Source organism: Manacus candei, unplaced genomic scaffold, assembly GCF_025592945.1.
Source record: "Manacus candei isolate 608988 ecotype Guabito, Panama unplaced genomic scaffold, ASM2559294v1 h1tg000005l, whole genome shotgun sequence".
NCBI lineage: Eukaryota > Metazoa > Chordata > Aves > Passeriformes > Pipridae > Manacus > Manacus candei.
This window is the reverse complement of record NW_026138053.1, coordinates 25876768-25896473: the sequence shown is the minus strand read 5'-3', so window position 1 is coordinate 25896473 and position 19706 is coordinate 25876768. Positions and strand designations below refer to the sequence as shown.

At 39.6% G+C, this 19706-nt stretch overlaps 1 protein-coding gene across 5 annotated transcripts in view; it reads left to right on the top strand.

The window, feature by feature from the left end:
* RABGAP1L (RAB GTPase activating protein 1 like) overlaps window positions 1–19706 on the top strand; it is a 229467-nt gene that overhangs the window by 4016 nt on the left and 205745 nt on the right. For all 5 annotated transcript variants that reach the window (XM_051793884.1, XM_051793894.1, XM_051793904.1 and 2 more), the window contains 4 exons: window positions 14735–14889; window positions 16107–16296; window positions 17589–17799; window positions 18917–19091. In XM_051793884.1, the coding sequence (XP_051649844.1) occupies window positions 14755–14889; window positions 16107–16296; window positions 17589–17799; window positions 18917–19091 (711 nt within the window). In that variant the 5' untranslated portion in view covers window positions 14735–14754. The remainder of the gene's footprint in view (window positions 1–14734; window positions 14890–16106; window positions 16297–17588; window positions 17800–18916; window positions 19092–19706) is intronic.

Here is a 19706-nt window from a genome sequence, read left to right as displayed (position 1 = left end):
TGTTTTCAAAGTTTTGCCTGCTGGGATCTCCAGGTTCTTTTCTGCAGAAGTCGTGTTTTATCTGGGTAGTGTCCAGCCTGTCTTGTCACAGGGGGTTGTTCTGTTGCTGACCCGGCACTTGCCTTTGTTGAACTTCACGAGGTCTTGCCAGTACCTTTCTCCAGCCTGTCCCAGTCCCTCTGAATAGGAGCCCTGACCACTCCCCTGGTTTGGTGTCACTGGAAACTTGCTGAGAATGCACCCTGTCCCATCGTCCAGGTGATTAATGGAGACCTGGGATGGTCCTGATGGTTTCAGTGGGGATGCTCAGGGGATGTGACTGTAACTGCTTGTACTGGACCTGGCACTGCTGATGCTTGTTCCTTCAGCCCAGCAGTCCAGTCAAATTCCCGAACACCTTATTGCTCACTTACCCAGTGCCTGTCTCACCAGTTTGGCTGTCGGAATACTGTGGGATACTGTTGTTAGTGGCCTCCTGTATCCAGTGCTCTGCCATCATCTGCTAAGCCAGTTGTCTCCTTGCAGTAAGCTCTTGTGATCATCAGGCATCGTTTACCCTTGGCAAATCTGTGCCAGCTATTCCCCATCACCTTCTTGGATAGGGATAGCTTCCAGGAGAATTTGCTCCATAATCCTCTCATGGACTTAGGTTAGGCTGGCTGATATGTAGTTGCCTGGATCCTCCTCTTTGCTCTTCTTGAAGTTGAGTGTGATGTTTGCCTTTTTTCTGGTCAGAAGAAACCTCTCCCAGTCTCATGGCCTTTAAAAGAGTGGTAGTGTGGTATCTCAGTGACGTTGACCAGCTCCCTCAGGATTCTTAGGTACATCCCATCTGCTTCTGTAGAATTTCCTGAAGTACTTCCAAGCCTCATCTTCCTCCCTTGGAGGTAATTCTTTACTCCAGCAAAATCTGCTGCTGGGCTCAGGGTCCTGGGGGGCTTGTGAGTGGACCTTACAATGAAAACTGGGGTAAAAAAGGTCTGAGTATGTCAGCCTTTTCCATGTGCTTTGTCACCAGATCCCCTGTCCCACTGAACAGAGAGAGGTTCTTCGTTAGGCTTTCTGCTGCCACTACACTGTTGTGTCAGTTTTAGCTCCAGATGGATGTTGATTTTTCCTAATGCCATCCTTGCATACACAGCCCGTGCCTCTGGGTTCCTCTTGGGCAGCCTCTCCTGCACCTGCCTCCTGGGTGCTTCTGAAACAGAGACCAAAAGTTTCATATCTGTAAATGTGTAAAACTTCAAAATTGGTTGAAGTTGTGGTTAATAAGTGATTCTAACTCAGCAGGAAATCAAAGATGTCACTTCCCCCTAGCAAGAGCAAGCATTATCAGGCTCTTGTGATAAGGGGTGAGTCCTGCCTGAGATGTCAAGTGCAAGTTGTACTTTGGTGCCAAGGAGACAAAACAATGAGAAAAACAAACCACAAGTCTTTTCCTTTTTTTTTCATCACTAAAATAATTAACTCCAAGTAGAAACTTGGAGCTTCAGTGTGTGCCCTTCCCTTTTTGTGCATTGTAGTTGAAAAGGAAGTGTTGATATTTAGCAGCAAGATGGGTGGATAAATACTTAATGCAGTCTGTACCTAAGTGCTTTCAGTTGGGATTAATTAAATTTTTTTGGTTGTTGCATAAATCCAATTTAGAAATCATTGGAATAAACCAAAATTTTGGAAATTGAAGCATTTTTTTATTGAAGAAAAATAAGGGAATGAGTTCTTGAGTTACAATCTGTGTAAAGAATCTGGAACAAAGTTCTTGATTGGTATAAACTGTCAGCATGTGCTTGATGCTGCCTGCAGTTCCCTAACTAGTGTTTGTATTGGGATTTGTGGTGTTCTGGTGACAGTGGTACCAAGGTAAAGCTTTGATTACAGTCACTGGTGTGGCTGTCCTTTCCAAACAGGGCTTTGGTATCTGGACTAAATATAAGCTTTTTAGCATGGCTGGGAGTTCTGAGTTGGTTTCTAATATAGCAGAAAGATATTCAAGTGGAGTTATATTTTTATGCAAAACAGTGCTCCATAACTACAGTAATTAATGGTAAAATCAGTCTGCACATTTACCTTTCAAATATGAACTTTCATTTTCCATGGGGCTAATGGCAGACTCTTAAACAGTGAACCTCATTACTAATGATGGGGGACAACTTCCTGGCTTAATTGCTCAAATTCGTAGTATCTCCCAGATGATTTCTAGCTAGGAAACAAAAGGTCAAAGGGCAGAAAAAAGTGAAAGGTGTTTTTAAGAAGCAGTAAATTGTCAGAACAGGATTTCAGTGAGTGACTGAATTTAAGAGTGGATCTTGAAGGCCATTTGCTAAATGGCCGAGTGCGGTTACTCTTGGGCTTATAAGTGAAATAGTTTGCATCATATAGATCAGTGACACGGGTGAGGAGTGGAACCAGTGTGAATGTGACTGACAACAAAGTCCTTTCTCAGCACTTGCTGTCAAACTTGTGGAGTAGTAATTCCTTTAATGAAAGGAAGCAGTTTTGGGTAACCATTCATGATCAATCCCTGATCTTCTCTTGCAGGCAGATAAATACAGCTCTTGGAATATCTCTTACGTTGTGTGTGTGTGTATATTTATTTATTTATTTATTTATTCGTTCTTTCATCATCAAAACCTCTATATGGCAAGTTTTGTATTACAAGGTATGCTGGTATAAGTTTCCAGAGGGCAATTCCTTAGTAGTTAGGGAATACTCTTGGCACTTCTCAGTTATAAGTGACTCTTAAACCTCCGGGCTTTCAGGATGCTGAGGACAGTTAAGCAGCTGTGCTTTCAGTTCAGGTGTAGCCGACCTTTCTCATTAGGTCATATCTGTTGTCTGTACCTTAAGTCACACCACCATATTTTTTTTGGTAGAAAGCAAATTGCAAATGCTGTTGTGTTGCAGCTGTCCATGAATATGACTTTATCTTTCCTTTTGGAAGGAAAAAGAGTGAGAGTTGAGGCTCTGTCCGAGAATCTCATCTGAAGGATTGACTTTCAGCGTGAACTAATTGTTTAGTTAATTTTGATAATCTTTACCACTCTTTAGGGAAATTGGTTTCTGTCTCAGCCAGAAATGCATCCCCTTCCCTGCTCCCCACAGGGTTTATTTTAAAAGTAGTTACATTGAACACCCTGGTTTTGGGTTCACCCGTGGTGTTAGGGCCTCACAGTGGGGTAAGAATGTCCTATCTTCAGGTGGTTTTGGATGTTTTGGTTATAAATTCTGTAGCCATCTGCACTTTCTGAAGTTCCTCCAGTGGAAAACAGTTCAAAGTAGTTCAATTTAGATATTTTGACTTGATTACTGCATTTTGCAGAGATCTAGAGTCTTGTTATCTGCTGTTTCAGCATAATAAAGATGGTTTTAATGCATGCTTCTACTGTGTATGCAAAATATTGTCGTGGTTTTTTTCTGAAATTAGACAAAATGATTTTGCTGAGATCCACAGATCTGTTCCAATACACATATTTGTGTATTGTGTATACATATTTGTATTTTAACAAATACGTTACAATAAAAAAATGTGTTATTTTTCTCTCTTTTTTCTAACTCTTTGTTCTTTTACTTATGATGAAGGCTGTGCTCTGCCTTTTCAGGCCTTTGCAGTCAACTCAGTGTGAAAATAAAATGCAAATATTCTTAATCTAATGCATTGTCTGTGTGTGTTTAGATACAAAATACAAGGTACAGAATTTTAATTTAGACATAGGTGGACAAATTCAATGGCTGGCTAAAACCAGAGAGTTTTCCTTTGTATTTAAATAAGATATTGATGTGTTTCCCTTTATTAAGAGTTCGTATGCTGCAAACTGATATTTTTTTTCCATAGGAACTTGTTTTTTTTAAATTAGATGTTACTGAAAAACCAAGACTGTATGATTTAGACTGAGCCATCTGAAATGCATGTGGCAGAAAATGGATTTTTTTTTTAATCCCATTCTGTGAACCCTTTGTTTAATTTTGTTCCACTGGAGTATACTTTCATTATTTCCTGTTATTTTGAAGAGAAGTCTCAAGTAACTGGTGGTGGCAGCGCTGCAGAAGCAGCCGTGCCCAGTGCTGGGTTTGGTCTGGGTTCTGTTCATTGTTGTGCAGAGAAAGGTGGGAAGAGTTGCAGCTTTTTTTAGGGACTTCTTCACCTCCTGCATCTTCCAGATACTACTGAATATCTGTGGCTTGTAAGTACCAACATTTTCTCTTCAATTGAACTGTTTGTTTGCAAAACAGCAGTGGAGTTGAAAGAGAAGGTTTGTGTGTGCCTCCATTTTTTTGGGGAGTAAAACTCGAATGTAGTGAAGACTGGGCCTTGGAGATGCTGATCCCTTCTGTTCATGGAGGCAGAGTTTGTGTTTGCTCACACTTGTATCATAAAAAGGTATTTTTAACCCTGTTATACTTGATCCTAATTATTAAGAATTAGTATTGGCACTATAAATTTATAAGAAATAAAGAGCTACTAGCTAGAATTCTTCTTGGAGATAACAGTTAAGTGATTTTGAGGAAACAGGAGTAAGGAATGAAAGTCAGTGACTGATATTTACATTGTTTTGAATGTTAATTATTACTGTTTATTGCTGTAGGGATGTATAAAAACTGTGAGGGAAGCACGGAAAGAGTTGATCCAGATGTCCAAGAAAATACTTTGGCAAGTTCCAAAACAGTAACGTGAACTTGGAAGTTCTCCATAATCGTAGTGTTAATTTGCCTTTGACCCTTTCTAGCTTCCCCTTTCTGATTCTCCTTTTCTTTCATCATTTTGAGACATCAGAAAGTCAGACTGGAGTGTGGTTTAGTATTGAGCTTTTGACAGTAGCCACAGAAATCAAGTGATCCTTGTTCCAGCCCTCCCTCCCAGTTTCTCTCCCTGGCCTCTGTGATCCTGCTTTTTTCTGGCAGTAAGTGCTTTTTTCTGGGGTCTCACTGGGGAGTATGGAAGAAGTGCTTGTGTTGTTCTGTGCAGTTCCCAGAAAATCCCTGTGAGGTGCCATGATCCCATTCCAGATGTGCAGTTCCTATCCTGGGTTTACCTGGGGCTTCTGAACAGCCTCCTGGTGATTTTGCACAGGCTCTCACCTGGATGAGAGGTGGGATGCTGCTGCTGGGTTTGGATTCCTGTATTGAAAAGGCTTTGCTTATTCCATGAGTTTGTTCCTGGGGGGGCAGCATTGCCCACTTTGGCCCTGAGGCTGATGGGGACATTCTGCCTTTGGGAGTTGCAGTCTCTCAGCTGTATTTGACATTTCTGGTAGCTTGTGCTGTGTTTAAGGACTTCATGACTTAACACTGATAAAAACACGGCTGTGGTGAGGAAAGGCTTATATAACCACTTCTCAGAGCATGACCTTTCCTATTGCTTTGCATTTCTGTGAATTTTTTGTTTTAGATTAGCTGCCTGTAACTTCCTCTCTTTGTTTCCAGAAGTAAAAATGTTTTGGGGAAGTATTCAGAATGTAAACATTGACAGTAAGTTTTCGCATCTGCATTTAATGAAAACCACACATCGTTTAGTTGAAACTGGTAGTACAGTGTGGCTGTATTTGGGAAGCTCTCTGACACTTTGAGAGACTGTGATTAATAAAAAAAAAAAGAAAAAGGCATAGCAATCACAGATTTTGGGCTTCTCAGGTTTTCTTATTTTATGCAATCAGGTGAATTTATCAAACTAGAAATAACACTTAAAATTCAAGCTACTCTAGATAGTCTGTCTCAGCAGACAGATGCTTGTTCATGATTCCTGGCTAATCTGAGACAAGAAAATTGCATCAAGGAAATGAATGGGAGTTCTGCTGTATTTTTTGCAAGATTTCTGCAGTTATTATATAAGCAACCGTGTTGTATTATGTGAGATGTATTTCTGCAGCAAGAGCTTATTCTGTGATTTTTTTATAGGCTGCTCTAGATTAACCTGAGGCTTACACCAAAAATAATCCACGAGACTCACTCAATTTAATAAATGAGGTACATAAGATCTACATAATGGTAATCTGGCCCAGAGGCTAAGTTTATTTATTAAAAAAATATTAAAAAATTGAGCTGCTTTTTCTTTGAGCCCATCCTAAGAAGGATCTAAAAAGTTTTTATGTTGAGATGCTTTTAGCATAGAGTTTGTCCTTTAAAGCAATTCTACATACCAAATTTGATTACTAGAGAAAAACTGCAAAAACAAAACAAAAAAACTTTTTTGGCAGCCCCAGATTAATTTATTTTTTGTAACCCTATCTTGTAATCATTAATTGAAAGTGGCTTTTTACGGATCTTTTCTGTAATACCTTAAAATGTGCTTGTAGCAACTTCAAGGAGTTTTTGAAACAAGGATGTAAAACAGAGTGATCAAAAGATCAGACCCATCTTTTGATTACATGCGTTTGTTGGTTTTTTTTAAAGCCATTTTTTTCTTTAATCCTTTAGGAGAAGAAATAAATTCTGATCATTTTGGATGTCTGGGGTGAAAGGAAAAGAAATTGTGTCTTGGAAAAAAAGGCCGCACACGTTCTCTTTCCTGTTCACCTTCTCAGGCAGTCTGGGGAGGAAATACTGAGCTTAAGAGGTACTTGAGCTTTTCAGGGTCTGATGTGAAATATTTTTGGAAGGTAACACTATGCATAGCATTTCCTAAAAAATCAAGTGTGAGATTATACACATCCTTGGGTGTGAATTGGATGGTAACTGCAGGTAATGCAATGCAAACATCTTTCTTTGTGTAACTTTTTCAGATACTTGCTCATGCAGCTTTGAGGGATACTTCCTTTAGGTCAAATACTTTTTTTAGGTTAGAATTATAAAATATTCTTAATTGCTTATTAATTGAATGAGCAAGTTTTTCTGTAGGGGTCAGTTGATTTCTTTCATACCACCTTTCCAAGCCGTAGTTCTTCCTTGAATTACAGAATGAATTTGGAATAATTTGATTAGTGAAGTTGATCACACGGAGGAATCATCTCAACACACTGTCTTTTAAAAATAATAAATCTCTTTTAAGGAAAAGAGATTTTAAGGATCCTTAAAAACCTTTTAAGGAAGGTCCACATTATTCCTCAATGTGTGTCTTCCAGAAGCTTTCACATGCACAGCTCATACCAGTTTCTAGAAGATTTTAGATAATTTGGAAGCCTTTTAATGGTGATCTGAATGTTCAGACAGAACCTTGTTTGGTCTTTAACTGTGATTTCTCACTCTATCTTTTCTTATTATATCTAAATATTTAAGTTCAAGTGACAGTATGGCTTTGTTTCATATTAAAAAAGAAATATTTTTCTTGCTTATAAAGTGTTGGGGACACTGTTGAAATGACAGTTTTGATAAAACAGCAGTAGAAGTCTAGATGGTTGTCAAATCAAAACTCACAGTCCTTGCAATTTTGGAAAATCTGACTGAATTGTGAAAAACCAGAGTCTGGTGTTGTTACTCATTTACAACTCATGATTGCCTTTGACAACTATTAGAATGAAAGACTTAAGATTAAGAAAAATATCTAAAGGAAATGAGAAAGGAGCATGAACTGTTGTCTGGTGCATCCTACAGTCAATGCAGGGGAGCAGCTTTTGGGGAACACCGTCTGTGGTTGGTGTTACAAAGGTACCTTCTGAGCTTAGGAACAAAACATTGTGATCTCAAGTTAAATCTGCAAACCTCAAGGTAACAATTGTCATAATTTCCAGTCCTGACTTTGAGGAACAAGGATTTTCCTGACTCCAAAGGTGATCGGTGCTGGGCAGTGGATCAGGATTTCTAGTGCGCTTCGCTGGCCTCGGAAGTGACACTGCGGGAGGCACTTGTGTGGCAAGGACAGGGACTGGCACCCAGGATCACTGCTGCCTTGTGTCACACTGCTGCTCCATATGGTCTCCTGTGCCTTACATCATGGAATTATTTCTGGAAATGATAGCTAGTGGAGAAAACACCTCTTTGAAATAGTTAATATATTTAACGGAGAGAAGTTGTTGCATTGACCGCGTTAGACCAACACTGTTATTTTTACAGTGAGGGAATAAACCATTAAATAATCTCCTTAAAGCAAGGATTGTGTTATGCTTCTGCTTTTTTCCTCTGGAAATAGGTCATTATGTTTTTGAGCGAGTGGCTGTGCAGTTCAGTGACTTGGCTGGTGATGGGTTTTGGTTTGAATGCTACCTGCAAGCATCATGCAGCAGTGGAAGAAAAATAAGCAACTCAAGTTTGTCCAACTCCAGCCATGAAAAATTGGTACTCCTAGTTGCTACGTGATATTTTCCAAAGACAAAAACTAATTCCAAGCTCAAGTGTTGTTGTTTAGTTGATGTCAGGGAAACTGTGAAGGTGTATTAGAGTTGCTTTATTTGCATTGTTTGCTTTTTCCTTGAGACAGAATGACCTACTGCTTAAATGAGTAAACCTGTTTGCTAGAACTTGATGTATAAAGTGTAATTTTTTATTAATAGGATACACATGAAGTAAGATCTCTAGAGTAGCAGAAGCCTTCTTATTTACATTTATTTCAAAGTTGTACTCTTTAGAAGGGAATAAGTAGAGTTGTGTGCTCCAGTTCAGTACCAAGCACACGCCCACCATTGCTCTGGAGGGGTTCTTCACCTTGGTGATCCTAAGTTTAAGATAAATAAAAGCAGTATTTTTTCTTTCAAGCAACTCCAAGCTATGAGTGTGTAATTTTTAAGTGCTTCAGTGGCTTGTGTGTAACTCAGAGATTCAAGTCAGGAAAGCTGGTTTTCTCCTTTATAGTAAATGTCTCATTATTCACCCTGAGATGTGTTTGACAACTGCTGCTTATCATTTATTTGAGGAGATGCAGGTACAGTATGTTTTGGGAGGAGAAACAGACATTTTCTTGTTTGTGTAGTTTTCTTTTGGTTCTGTTTTCCTTATATTGTTATTCCTTGGCTATGAGATTGACATGTAAAAAGAGTCTGGAAAAAACTCTGTATCCAGGCACCCAGTACAACAATTCCAAACAGTTTGCCATTCATGAGAGAACTAATTATTTGCTGTTGCCTACATAGTGGAGGTTTGCTTTCTCAGAGGAGACAGGGTTGCCAAAATAAGTTAATGGTTACTTTCTAGTTGTTTTTTTTGCTTTATTTTTGTGTGTTGGGTTTTTTTGTGTGTGGTTGTTTTTTTTTTTTTTAATTTCGGAAAGACTTTTGTTCTTAACAATGCTTTCCTGGAAATAAGGATTTTTATATACATATATGTGTATGTATTTTAAAATATAGTGATATGGCTCGGTATTAAGTTGATTTTAATCCTGGGAAATAGTATCGGTAAGCCAAATAAAGTGTTGTTTGTTTTTTTTTTCCTTTGCATAGTCTGACACTGCCAGAGTTAAGACACTGGGGGAAACAACTTATGGGTAATAAAACTAGTTAGCATGAGCATAGAGACAGTTGGTTATATGAAGATTACACAAAGAGAAGTTGAGATTAGAGATAAAATTGCTGTTGTTGTCAGGGGGATTTAAACAAACTGATTTGATGACACCCAGGGTTTTCTTCTGCATATGTGTCCACTAGAGAAGAAGGTTTTGGGGCCTCAACGTCCAGTGTAATATGGAATTTGCTGGGGGTGTTTAGTCTGTCAGTGAAGAAGCCTGGCAAAGGTAAAGCTGTGTGTGTTCGCAGCACGCCTGGCTTTGCCGGGATGGTGTCACTGTTAAAGATATGAGCTGCTGGGGTGGGGCCAGGGGAATGCCCAGGTTTGACACATTTGAAGGAGGATGCTGTGGCTGAGCCCTGAGTTCTGGGAGTTGGCATGTGTGGAGCTGTGGGTGTCTGTCTGGCTTCCTGTGCCCTGAGGTCCTGTTGTCACCACATCACTGCAGTGATCTCCAGCTCTGAGTCACTGGGTGTCTGGGACTGCAGCATCCGTTAGTTCAGTGCTCATTTTGCTGTCATGCCCTGGATCCTGGAACTCAAAAATGGGAATAAACTATGCTCTTTGGCGTGTATTTCTCCTTCAGACTTCTCTTATGAGAAGATGAATTTCTGCATAACTATTGGACCTTCCTCCTCAGAAAGGTCCCACAGATTCTCTTGAGGAACCTGAGTTCTGAAAATAGGTAGAACTTATTTCCCAGTGTTTTTTCTGTGGTTTGAGATTAGCAATCAAACTGCATGACTTTGAAAGCCTGTGTAATACAGGACCTGATTTTGTTTGATAAAAGAAAGTATGAATTAACCTGTTCTTGATTGCCTTCTTTCAAGCAGGCAAGAAGCTTCTTTTCCAAACGTGTTTCTTGTTGCTTACTGAAAACAGATAAACATTTATCTTCCTTGTTTGTTGTCTTTTCATAGCTCTACAGTTTATATTTTTTTTGGGTGGTTATAATGCTGAAACAAGATTGATATCTTCCCACCCCAAACCAACAGTAAACCTGAGCAGTAACTTTGGAATATTTATTGAACAGAAACTCGGAGTAAACACAAAAGTGTCTGGTAGCTGCTTCAGAAGACTGATTTGTCTAAGAATTGATATTTACTTTTGGCGACCAGTTTGATGAGAGAGTTTTTGAATCTGAGCAGGTGTGAAAAGCGTTTTCCTTCTGGAAAGCCAGTGACTCGACCTTTGATTCGTTTTCCTGGGCATGTGTTGCCAGCAGTGCCTTGGGCATCCATCCCTACCTACTTGTATTCTCTATGGGATGTGTTTTTGCCAGTCTGGATTCAATGTGAAATACATGGAAGGGTTATGGAGGGAAGGAATCAGGAGCATTTCTGGAATGAAGTGAGGAAGCTGCTGGATTTGAGCCTTTTAAAACTTAGTACCGTACATGAGTGTAGCAAGTTCTGGTCACTGGTCCCAAAACACCTATATTCCAAGTGTTCCAAGTAGTATGGCTTTTATTCAGGACTTTGTATAAGCAAAACACTTGGAACTGATGTACATCAGACAGACTGACTTGACCAAAACTACATAATAAAGCTCACTAGAAAAGTACCTGCTTTTTTTCAGTCACTGTATTATCCCTACAGCTTAAGATATTTTTTTTGGAGCAAGATTCACCCCCTCTCCCCCCTCTTTTAAAACTATGTCTGATTAGTTTCTTTGTATCTCAAAAACCCTTCTGGCAGAAAACCTTTTCTGAAACTGTTACTTTTAAAAATTTTTATGTTTTTATCATAGGGTTTACTTGACTGAGTTTAGAAGAATTTCCTCCTGTGTATTTAGTGCTGGGTTTCTGATTTATTTTTTTTGGTGATGTTGTTCACCAAAGTATGGAGGAAAGTTCTCTTCTCTCTAGGAAGTAGCAGGACTGTTCAAGGTCCTTCTTTTGTAGCAATTATTCCTTGCAGTAGTAGCACCTCCTTCCCAGTGTCTCCCACTGTGGAGAGAACTTTCACAGCACAATTTGTTGTCCTCTTTCTGAAGGCGTTGCTGGAGAAGCAGCTCTGACTCCTGGCTCTGGTTGTTTGGGAAGGTACCATCTGCTCTGAGGTTTCAGCCTGAGCAGTGCTGGCAGAACAGAGGCTGTATTTTTCATTTGGAACTAAACTGCACTAACAGCTTAAACTGTGGCACTGGGCTTGGGGCTGAGATAGCTGACGTGCACTGCTGCCTTTCCTGTCCCTTACTCAGCTCCTCTCTGCTGGTTGCTGCCCTCCCAGAAACTTTAAACTGCTAAAACAAAGGCTAAACCCCTTTCCTCAGGATTCTGAGCCAGCCTTCAGCACCAGGATGGGCTGCTGCTGCCTTCAGGGAATAAACCTGACCTGACTGTACAGCTGTCTGTATGTTCTGATTGATGCCATTGGAAATAATTTCTTACGTTCTTAGCTTTAAGGTTTTCATCAGAAAGGATGATTAAAAAGATGAGACATGTTTGAGTTTAGTAGTAGGAGTCTGTTCTTAGATTTTGTATGTATGTAATAGTTGACACTGTTGTTAGTTCTTAACATTTGTAGGAAAAGGGGAGTTGAAGTACATAACTCAGGAATGAGTAGAAAAGGAGTAAGTCATCCAACAGGACTAAAGCAAATGACAAAAGGGGAATGACAGAAACCATCCAATGACTGGAGGTGACTGGAAAGTCAGCAACATGTGTGTGTCTCTCTCTTCTTGTTTCTAACGAATAAGAAACCCCCTTCAGATGTTCTTCTCTCCCCCTTCCTCAAATAACCTTAATGTATGATTATTTCAGAGAAGTTTTTGTTCTTTTTACTGCTTTTCCTCAGAAGTGTTTACTGCAGTGTTAGATCATGTGGCCTTATAATGAAAATATAGAAAATGTTTTTCTTTAAGTAGCTTACTACTTAAGGTGGTGTGAATCTCAATAGTCTTCATGAGACTCACAGTTATACAATTGAGTAAAGTTCACATCAGAGTTGAAGTTGTTTAATTTGAAAAAATGACTCGTTCATGATTTTTGGTACTCTAATTTGTCTCTGGCATTAAAATCTACTTTTGTTTGAAGACTGATCATAAAATATGGTGTATAAAGCTTTTCCTGAATGCCTGACCGGTTTGTGTTCATGTTCTACTGCTAAACTGAAACTAAAGTGGCTTTGTACTGCAGTGGGAGACAGGGCATTCAGAGAGTAACACTTGGTGGCAGGTGGGAGTAGTCCACAGTGATAGGCTGAAATTCAGGGTTTTGAGGTGCTAATTTATTCAGCTGTGTGGAAGAAGGTTTGTGTCTGCACTCTGTTGGTTTAAGCTGGTTGGAAAGGCAGGCTTGGAGTACACTCTTCAAGAAATTAAAGGCCTTGTAACTCAGCAGTAATTGCAGGAATGTGTCTGGTATGCTTTTAAAGGATCTGATCTGAATGAGGAGCTTGTAGCCATGTAAGGTTTATAATATTTCCTTTGTCTTTCAGATTAGAATTTGAGAGGTAAGAATTCTCTTACACTGCCTTTACCCGCATAGGACAAGAACAAATATTGTGTCTCTCAGTGTGTTTCTCTAGTTGCATTGTCATAATTTCCTTTGGCTTTGCAAATGGTACATTTTCCCCAGTTTTGTTATTGAACTGCTGCTACAGAAGACATTTCATAGTTCACAGTGTGCCTGGTGGTTCTTGCTTCATTGCAGAAAGAAGAACTGGTGATACACTCATGTATGCAGCCTGCATTTGGCTTTGATAATTAATATAGTAGAACCAGCTTATATTGTTATTTTGAGCTGACTTGTTTATTGCAAACAAGCTCTTCAGCAATGTTTTCACAACATTTGTTAAAAAGTAACATGGAATTAATAAACTGTTTATAACATACTTAAAATCTTGTGCATTAAAACTTTGTCTTTCTTGTGCCAGGAAGACCTTTGAGGTGAAGATGCTTTAAAAAGATTCACTCCAGTGGTGAATCCAGTACCCAGGTTTGGGTGGAGCTCAGGTTATGTCATCTGTCAGGAAAATATTCCTGTTTGTGAGTTCATGCTTAGTCTGGAGATATGAAAGACATCAGGCTGTGCTAACCTGCTGATCCAAATTTGTAACCACTCTCTGAATATTGTAGCTGTTGTTTAGTGGCTTTCTTTTAAGGTGACTCTTCTAGTGAGTTCTTCTGCCATACAAGGCAGTTATCTGAAGGACTTGAGTTCTTCAGTTATTCTGGGATTTCCACATGTAATTCCCTCACTCGGAACTGCAGTTTCAAAAATGATAGAAAATATTATGGTATTGAAAGTTGTGTGGTTGTCACACCTGTCTTGTGGTTTGAAATTGCTAAACTTTCTCTCATGGCTTACATGAGTAACACCTGCTCAGACTGGGGGGAACATGCACAGCTTTTTTTTCACATTGTTTTTGTGGTTCCCTATAGCTGGACTTAAATTACCATCCTGTCCTTCATCACTGGGTGGTTTGGAACCATAAGAGGAGCAAAGGTGGCACAGTTCTGCTTTGTGGTGCTGCTGGGAAGGGCAGGGTGAGGCTCAACCTAAGGAATCAGGAAAGACATTCTGAGTTAGCGTAGGTGATACTGCCTTTATTTGGTGGATACCTACAGGAGCTGTCCCCATGCTGGAGTGCTCAGAATGGTTTCAGTTCTGTGTTTTTCTATGAACATGTAATTTTGAGGCTGACCATTATTTTGCTCTTTTCCTTTGTTTCTACATTTATTTTTTGTTGTGTAGACAAGGGAAAACTTGTTCTTGGTTTCCATAATACTTACAGTTTTGTTGTGGTTTGTGTTTATTCTTTTTTTTAAGTGGTGTGGTTAATTTTAACTGTTGCACGTGGTTTCAGGGAAATTTGCTGAGAAGGAGGGTGATTGTGGGGTGGTGTCACTTTTGACTTCATCATCTGGAGACCTAAAGGACAGTAAAAGCCCCTGACATAATCAATTGCTAAATGTGTTTTTATGTGGAGAGCATACACTTTGGTGTGCAGATTTTGGGAATCTGTATGTTCACATGATCTGTGGTACTCTGAGTAAGGAACATACCCTGTATGAGGGAGAACCAAGGGCAAGAACTGGGGAGGCAGAGGGAGCAGACTCTGGAAAATTAAAAACGGGAAGTGAAAGTTCTGAGGTGAACTTCCTCCTTTGTTATTGATACACTGAGATAACAGCCATTGTTGTTTAATCATAGGATTTTTAAGCACTGCCATAAAAATCATCAGGTTCCTTATACCAATGAAATCACAGTTCGGGGAATATAGTAAATACAGTAATATAATTTTAAGTGTTATATTAATCCACAATAACTTCATGTTACATCTACTAACCTATGGTGTGCAGCTTCAAAACTCATTATTGAACATTTTTCCTTCTTTATTCTTATTTCTCCTTCTGGTGGCAGGAGGAGAATACTGACCTGAGATGGAAGTCAAAACATCATTTAGCAAAGCCAGTAGGATTCCTCAAAGTGTATCCCCGTTAATTAATGAAGAATTTGTCTTGGTTCATCAGCAACCTGAGGACACCTCTGGAAAAGATGAAAAACCTCAGCTAAAGGTTTGCTATGATTTTTTATTTTTTTTTTTAAATATGTAGCAAGATTTGTATTGATCAAAAGATTGCAACTTCTTTTGAATATTTAATTAAAGATACTTGTGTGTGCTTGAGGAGACTGTGATTTTTGTCCTTGCTCATTCCCAATGACATTAACATCTCGGATTAAGCAAATCTGTCCAAAAGTGGCAGTTGAGGTTTTCTTTTAATAACTTCTTCTTGTGTGTATTCTGTGGATTTGTATATTAGTAAAGGACTAAAAAGTTCTTTTCAAAGAATGAGGTTTGCTTTAAAGCTTGAGAAATATTCTTTATTTAGGGATCAGAGACTCTGAATGCTGTTATCTCAAAAGCATGAAATTAGACTTCATAGGACTAGACCACAGAAGGTCTTGGGTTTTAGTTTTTAATTTAGTTTTCCTGCTTAGTGCTACTTTAGGCATGACTAAGACCTTTTTTAAAACCTCTAAACCTCTAAACAGCAGAATATTTTAGCACTTGGATGGCAGCTGATTGGTTAATTGTACATTTCCCCACTTGAGTTGGAGTAGCTGATTTACTGGGTTTGGTCTGCTTGGAACAACAGAAATATATTCCCCTTGAAATGACAGTAATGACTTGGTTTGTCACAGCAGAACTGTTTGGGAGTTATTTACAGCCATGATTTCTGTTTGTTTTGAACACTGGCTGCTTCTTTAGTCTGGAAAGGGGCAGGTAACCTGGAGGCAGAATCCATGATGCAACCTTGGCCATTGTTTTCCGTTGTCTGAAAAGCTGGTTCTTGTGAAAGGCTGCATTTTTTTTTTCCTAGGGAGATGTCTTGACATTGTTTTGCCCTTTCCTTAGACTTGCACCCCTCCTGTGTGGGGGACAGTTGCAGAAACAACTGAAATGCACTGGATGTTACTAAGAAAGTAAAATTTTCTTTATAGCAAAGTCTGGCCTTTGCTCTGAACAGAGGATTTGAGTACACAAAGCAGTTATTCTAAGAGAGGTCTGTAATTGTCTGATGGATGGTTGTTGGATTAGCAGTGAGAACATGAGCATTATATGTAATGGGATGTGACACTGGATTGTATTTGACTTAATATCGTTGATTCTTAGTGCGTTGTCTCATTCAGCAAAGTTTCTTAACTTTTGCCATGAGCAAGACTGTATGTTTGAAAAATAACAGTGAAAATAAAACTGCAAATACCTTTAAAAATTTCCTCGTGCTTGCAGGTATTTTCCAATGGAGATGATCAGTTGGAGAAGGCAATGGAAGAGATTCTGAGGGATTCTGAGAAGAACCAAAATGTCTATGCTCTCCAGGAAGGTTGCAGTGATGGCAGTGGCCAGGCCGCTGCAGATGGCCCAGCAGGACAGGCAAACCCACCATCTCTGCACCTTGTTTTGGACCCTTCTACAACAGGTATTGCCTGGGTGCTTCCCCCTTTAGTCACATAAGGCAAGGTTTTGTTTGTGCACTTTCAAGTTAACCTTAAAACGAATATAAAGCTTTCTGGAGCTTCATTCCAAAATTGTACTGGGACTTCCTCTTCTTATTAGTTGAGGATTATAGATAGGAATAGATTATCATCAGATTGATGCTCTGTGCTGCTCTGGTTGATAATTTTCATTTTGTCTCCAGCCCTGGATGAATTGGAACTAAGGGTCATATGATTTGCTGAATGGATGATAGTGGTAGTTGAGGTGGAGCTGCTGCTGCTGGGGAACCAGAATTTTCAGGGCACTGTTCACTGGCAGTGCTGCCTGCGAATGAAATACACCCTGAGTAACCTGAGACTGTTCAGCTCTGCTCCTGTAGCCAGGTAGCAGTAAGACCAGATTTGGATTTGATATAGGAATTATTGTGGTACTTTTCTGGTGTTTGAAGTTTTGGTGAAAAGGGAAGGAGTTAAAGCTTTTTAGGTAAACTATATTGTATATATTTTATGTAAAATATATTGATATGTGTGTATATATATATATAAAGGTACAATATAAAACATATATATTCCATTACATATATTAGGAATACAAGGCTCTGGCCATCTCTTCGCGCCTTGAATTAGAATTCTTTTTACCTCAGCAGCATGCAGAACACTTCTGTGATATTCTGTTAGGTAATTCCCACAGCACCTCTTGGTAAATAAAAGAAAGAAGGTTTTGTGGTAGAATAAGATAGACAGTTTATGTGAAATGGAAACAACCATCTCTTAATTACACGTGTGCTGTATTTTTGAGAAACTTACCTTACTGGCTCCCTGCTTGACATGCTTCAAACAGAACACAACCTTTAGCAAGAACAAACAAATACTTGTAGATACCTTCCCCCTGCCCCACTCCAGCCCCAACAGGAATAATTCAGTTTTGCAGCCTTTATGATTTAAGCGTTATGGCAATATCATCTCTAGTAATAAATAGAAATAACAGGGCAGATTACTTAGAAAGGTTTGGAATGTCTGTGCTGTGTTCTAGTGCTTGCTGAAGGGAATCAAGAGGCAATTTGTCCCCATGCCACACTTGGCAACGTGCAGTAGATTAGAACAGACTTCACGTTAATATTAATCTGCCAGGTGGATTTCTTAGTATTGGAGCTGGGCTCTCGACTCTTGTATCTATCCCTAGAAAACGTAGGAGACTTTGCTACGGAACTCATTCAGAAAAAAACTGTGTAAAAATAAAAGCAAATGGTTAAAGAAGTGGTTTCTTCATTTTCAGAAGTCTCTGCCCCAAGGCCGTACTCTCCCAGTGAGCCCCTGGAAGAGGACAGCGTGTTGTTTAACAAACTCACGTACTTGGGCTGCACAAAGGTGTCAGCCCCTCGCAATGAACCCGAAGCTCTCCATGCCATGGCAAACATGAAGTCCTCCAGTCAAGCCCCTCTACCTGTAACTCTCTACGTTCCCAACATTCCAGAAGGCTCTGTAAGGTAACACACCAAGTGTTTTGTTTGTTACTTGAGCAGACACATAAGAGGTGGTTTCTGACTTGGCTACTCGCACAGGGAAGTAGAATTGCTGGATTTGTGCCTGAAGTTTGTGCTGAAGACAGTTAATTTTGAGAAATTCCTTTGAAGCAACAAAACATGAGCTCAGATTTCCCCTGCAGTGCATGGCTGGTAGTACAGTTGCCATACAGTGTGAGCAAAAGCATCTCCTTCTACAGCATCTCTGTTCAAATGTGATAATAAGAGAGATACTGGAAAGGGAGAGCTGATAATACTTCCAATCTCCCTGGTCTGTAATGCCCTCCAAGGTACATGTGTTGAGAAAACAGGAGTCCTGCTGGCCTTGGCTTTGCTCCAGAAGTGTTAGTTTTAGACCCTCCCACAAATGTGGTGGAGTTGAGGTGCTGATCTGTGTTTGCAGCCACTGCTGTGCCCAAGCCAGCTCAGACCTGCATGTGCCTCACGATGTAGGTGCTGACAGTCTCTAGAAACTAGAAAACATTTACTTTTCTCACGTGATAAGGGTCTTTTAATTAGTGATGAGAGAGTCAAGGGTTCTTAATCAGGGTGCACTACAAATGCACCTGTAGCAGTCTTGAATCCAGAAGTGGGGAGCATCTCAATATCCAAGGTTTTATTTTTAAGCTCAGATACCAAGGCACCTGAAGGATATGTTTAGATTTCCTTCCTTGCCTGAGCTTATTTGACTATCATCTTCTGGAGGAAGACAGAAGGACCTTCAAGCACCTGTATTATTTTCTTCCACTTTACTCTTTAAATGCAATTTAACATTTCCTTCAATGGTACACAATATTTCATTTGAATTAGGGAATTACACTCCATGCTCTTATGATGGCAACTGTCCCCAGACACAAGATGTTGGGTGTTGTCATGGTTTGAGAGCCCTAAAATCCAATTCTTGAGTCCTAGCCCCCCTCCCACATCTCAACCCAGTGTGAGATGGGTTTTCCAGACACCAATTACCAGCAGTAATTAAAGTTTAGATCCTTGTTTATCTGATTGCAGAAAAGCCTTTTAGTGAGGCCTGCCTGTCGTACTGACTTGTTCCTTTGATCTTCCCTTCTCCTTTCCGTGCCAGAATAATAGATCAGTGCAGCAACGTGGAGATTGCCTCGTTCCCCATCTACAAGGTGTTGTTCTGTGTGCGTGGGCAGAACGGGACTGCAGAGAGCGACTGCTTTGCATTTACGGAAAGCAGCTGCGGAACAGAAGAGTTCCAGATCCATGTTTTCTCCTGTGAGATTAAAGAGGCCGTAAGTATTCAAATACTGCTCTTATCCCTTTTACCATATGACATTTAAGAGGTTGTTCAGATGTGGAAATGGTATATAGTACCTTGAAAAATATGTTAGCAGTCATACATGAATATTAATATAATTTGTTTCTTTTAGTATTTCAATACAACTCCAAAGTGCACCGTTAATGGGAAGATTTAGAAATCTTAAGGTTAAGACAAATACTCTGTTTTTCAGGCCTCATTTGGGTATGTTTCAAACTAAAGTTGCAATGTAGACCTTTTGAATTACAAAGAACCATCTTACAGTACCATTCCCTACATATTTTAGGAAGAACTATGTGACAGCTTAGGAGAAAAGGACTTTTTAGGGTAGAAGAATAAAGGTTGAAAAAGAAGAAATCTTGGTTTTTGACATCTGCCAGAGCAAGCTGTATGTTGTGTTGTTACACAACCTGAAAAGTACATTACCCAGGTCCTCTAATGAGCTGCATTCCTGATCTTGTAATTTATATTAACTCACTGAGCATGACGTGAGCAGGGAATGTGACAGGAATGGAAATGGGGGATGTTACTGAATTGACTTACTTATTAAACACCCGATGCTGAGTGTTTTGTGTTACATGAGGCATGT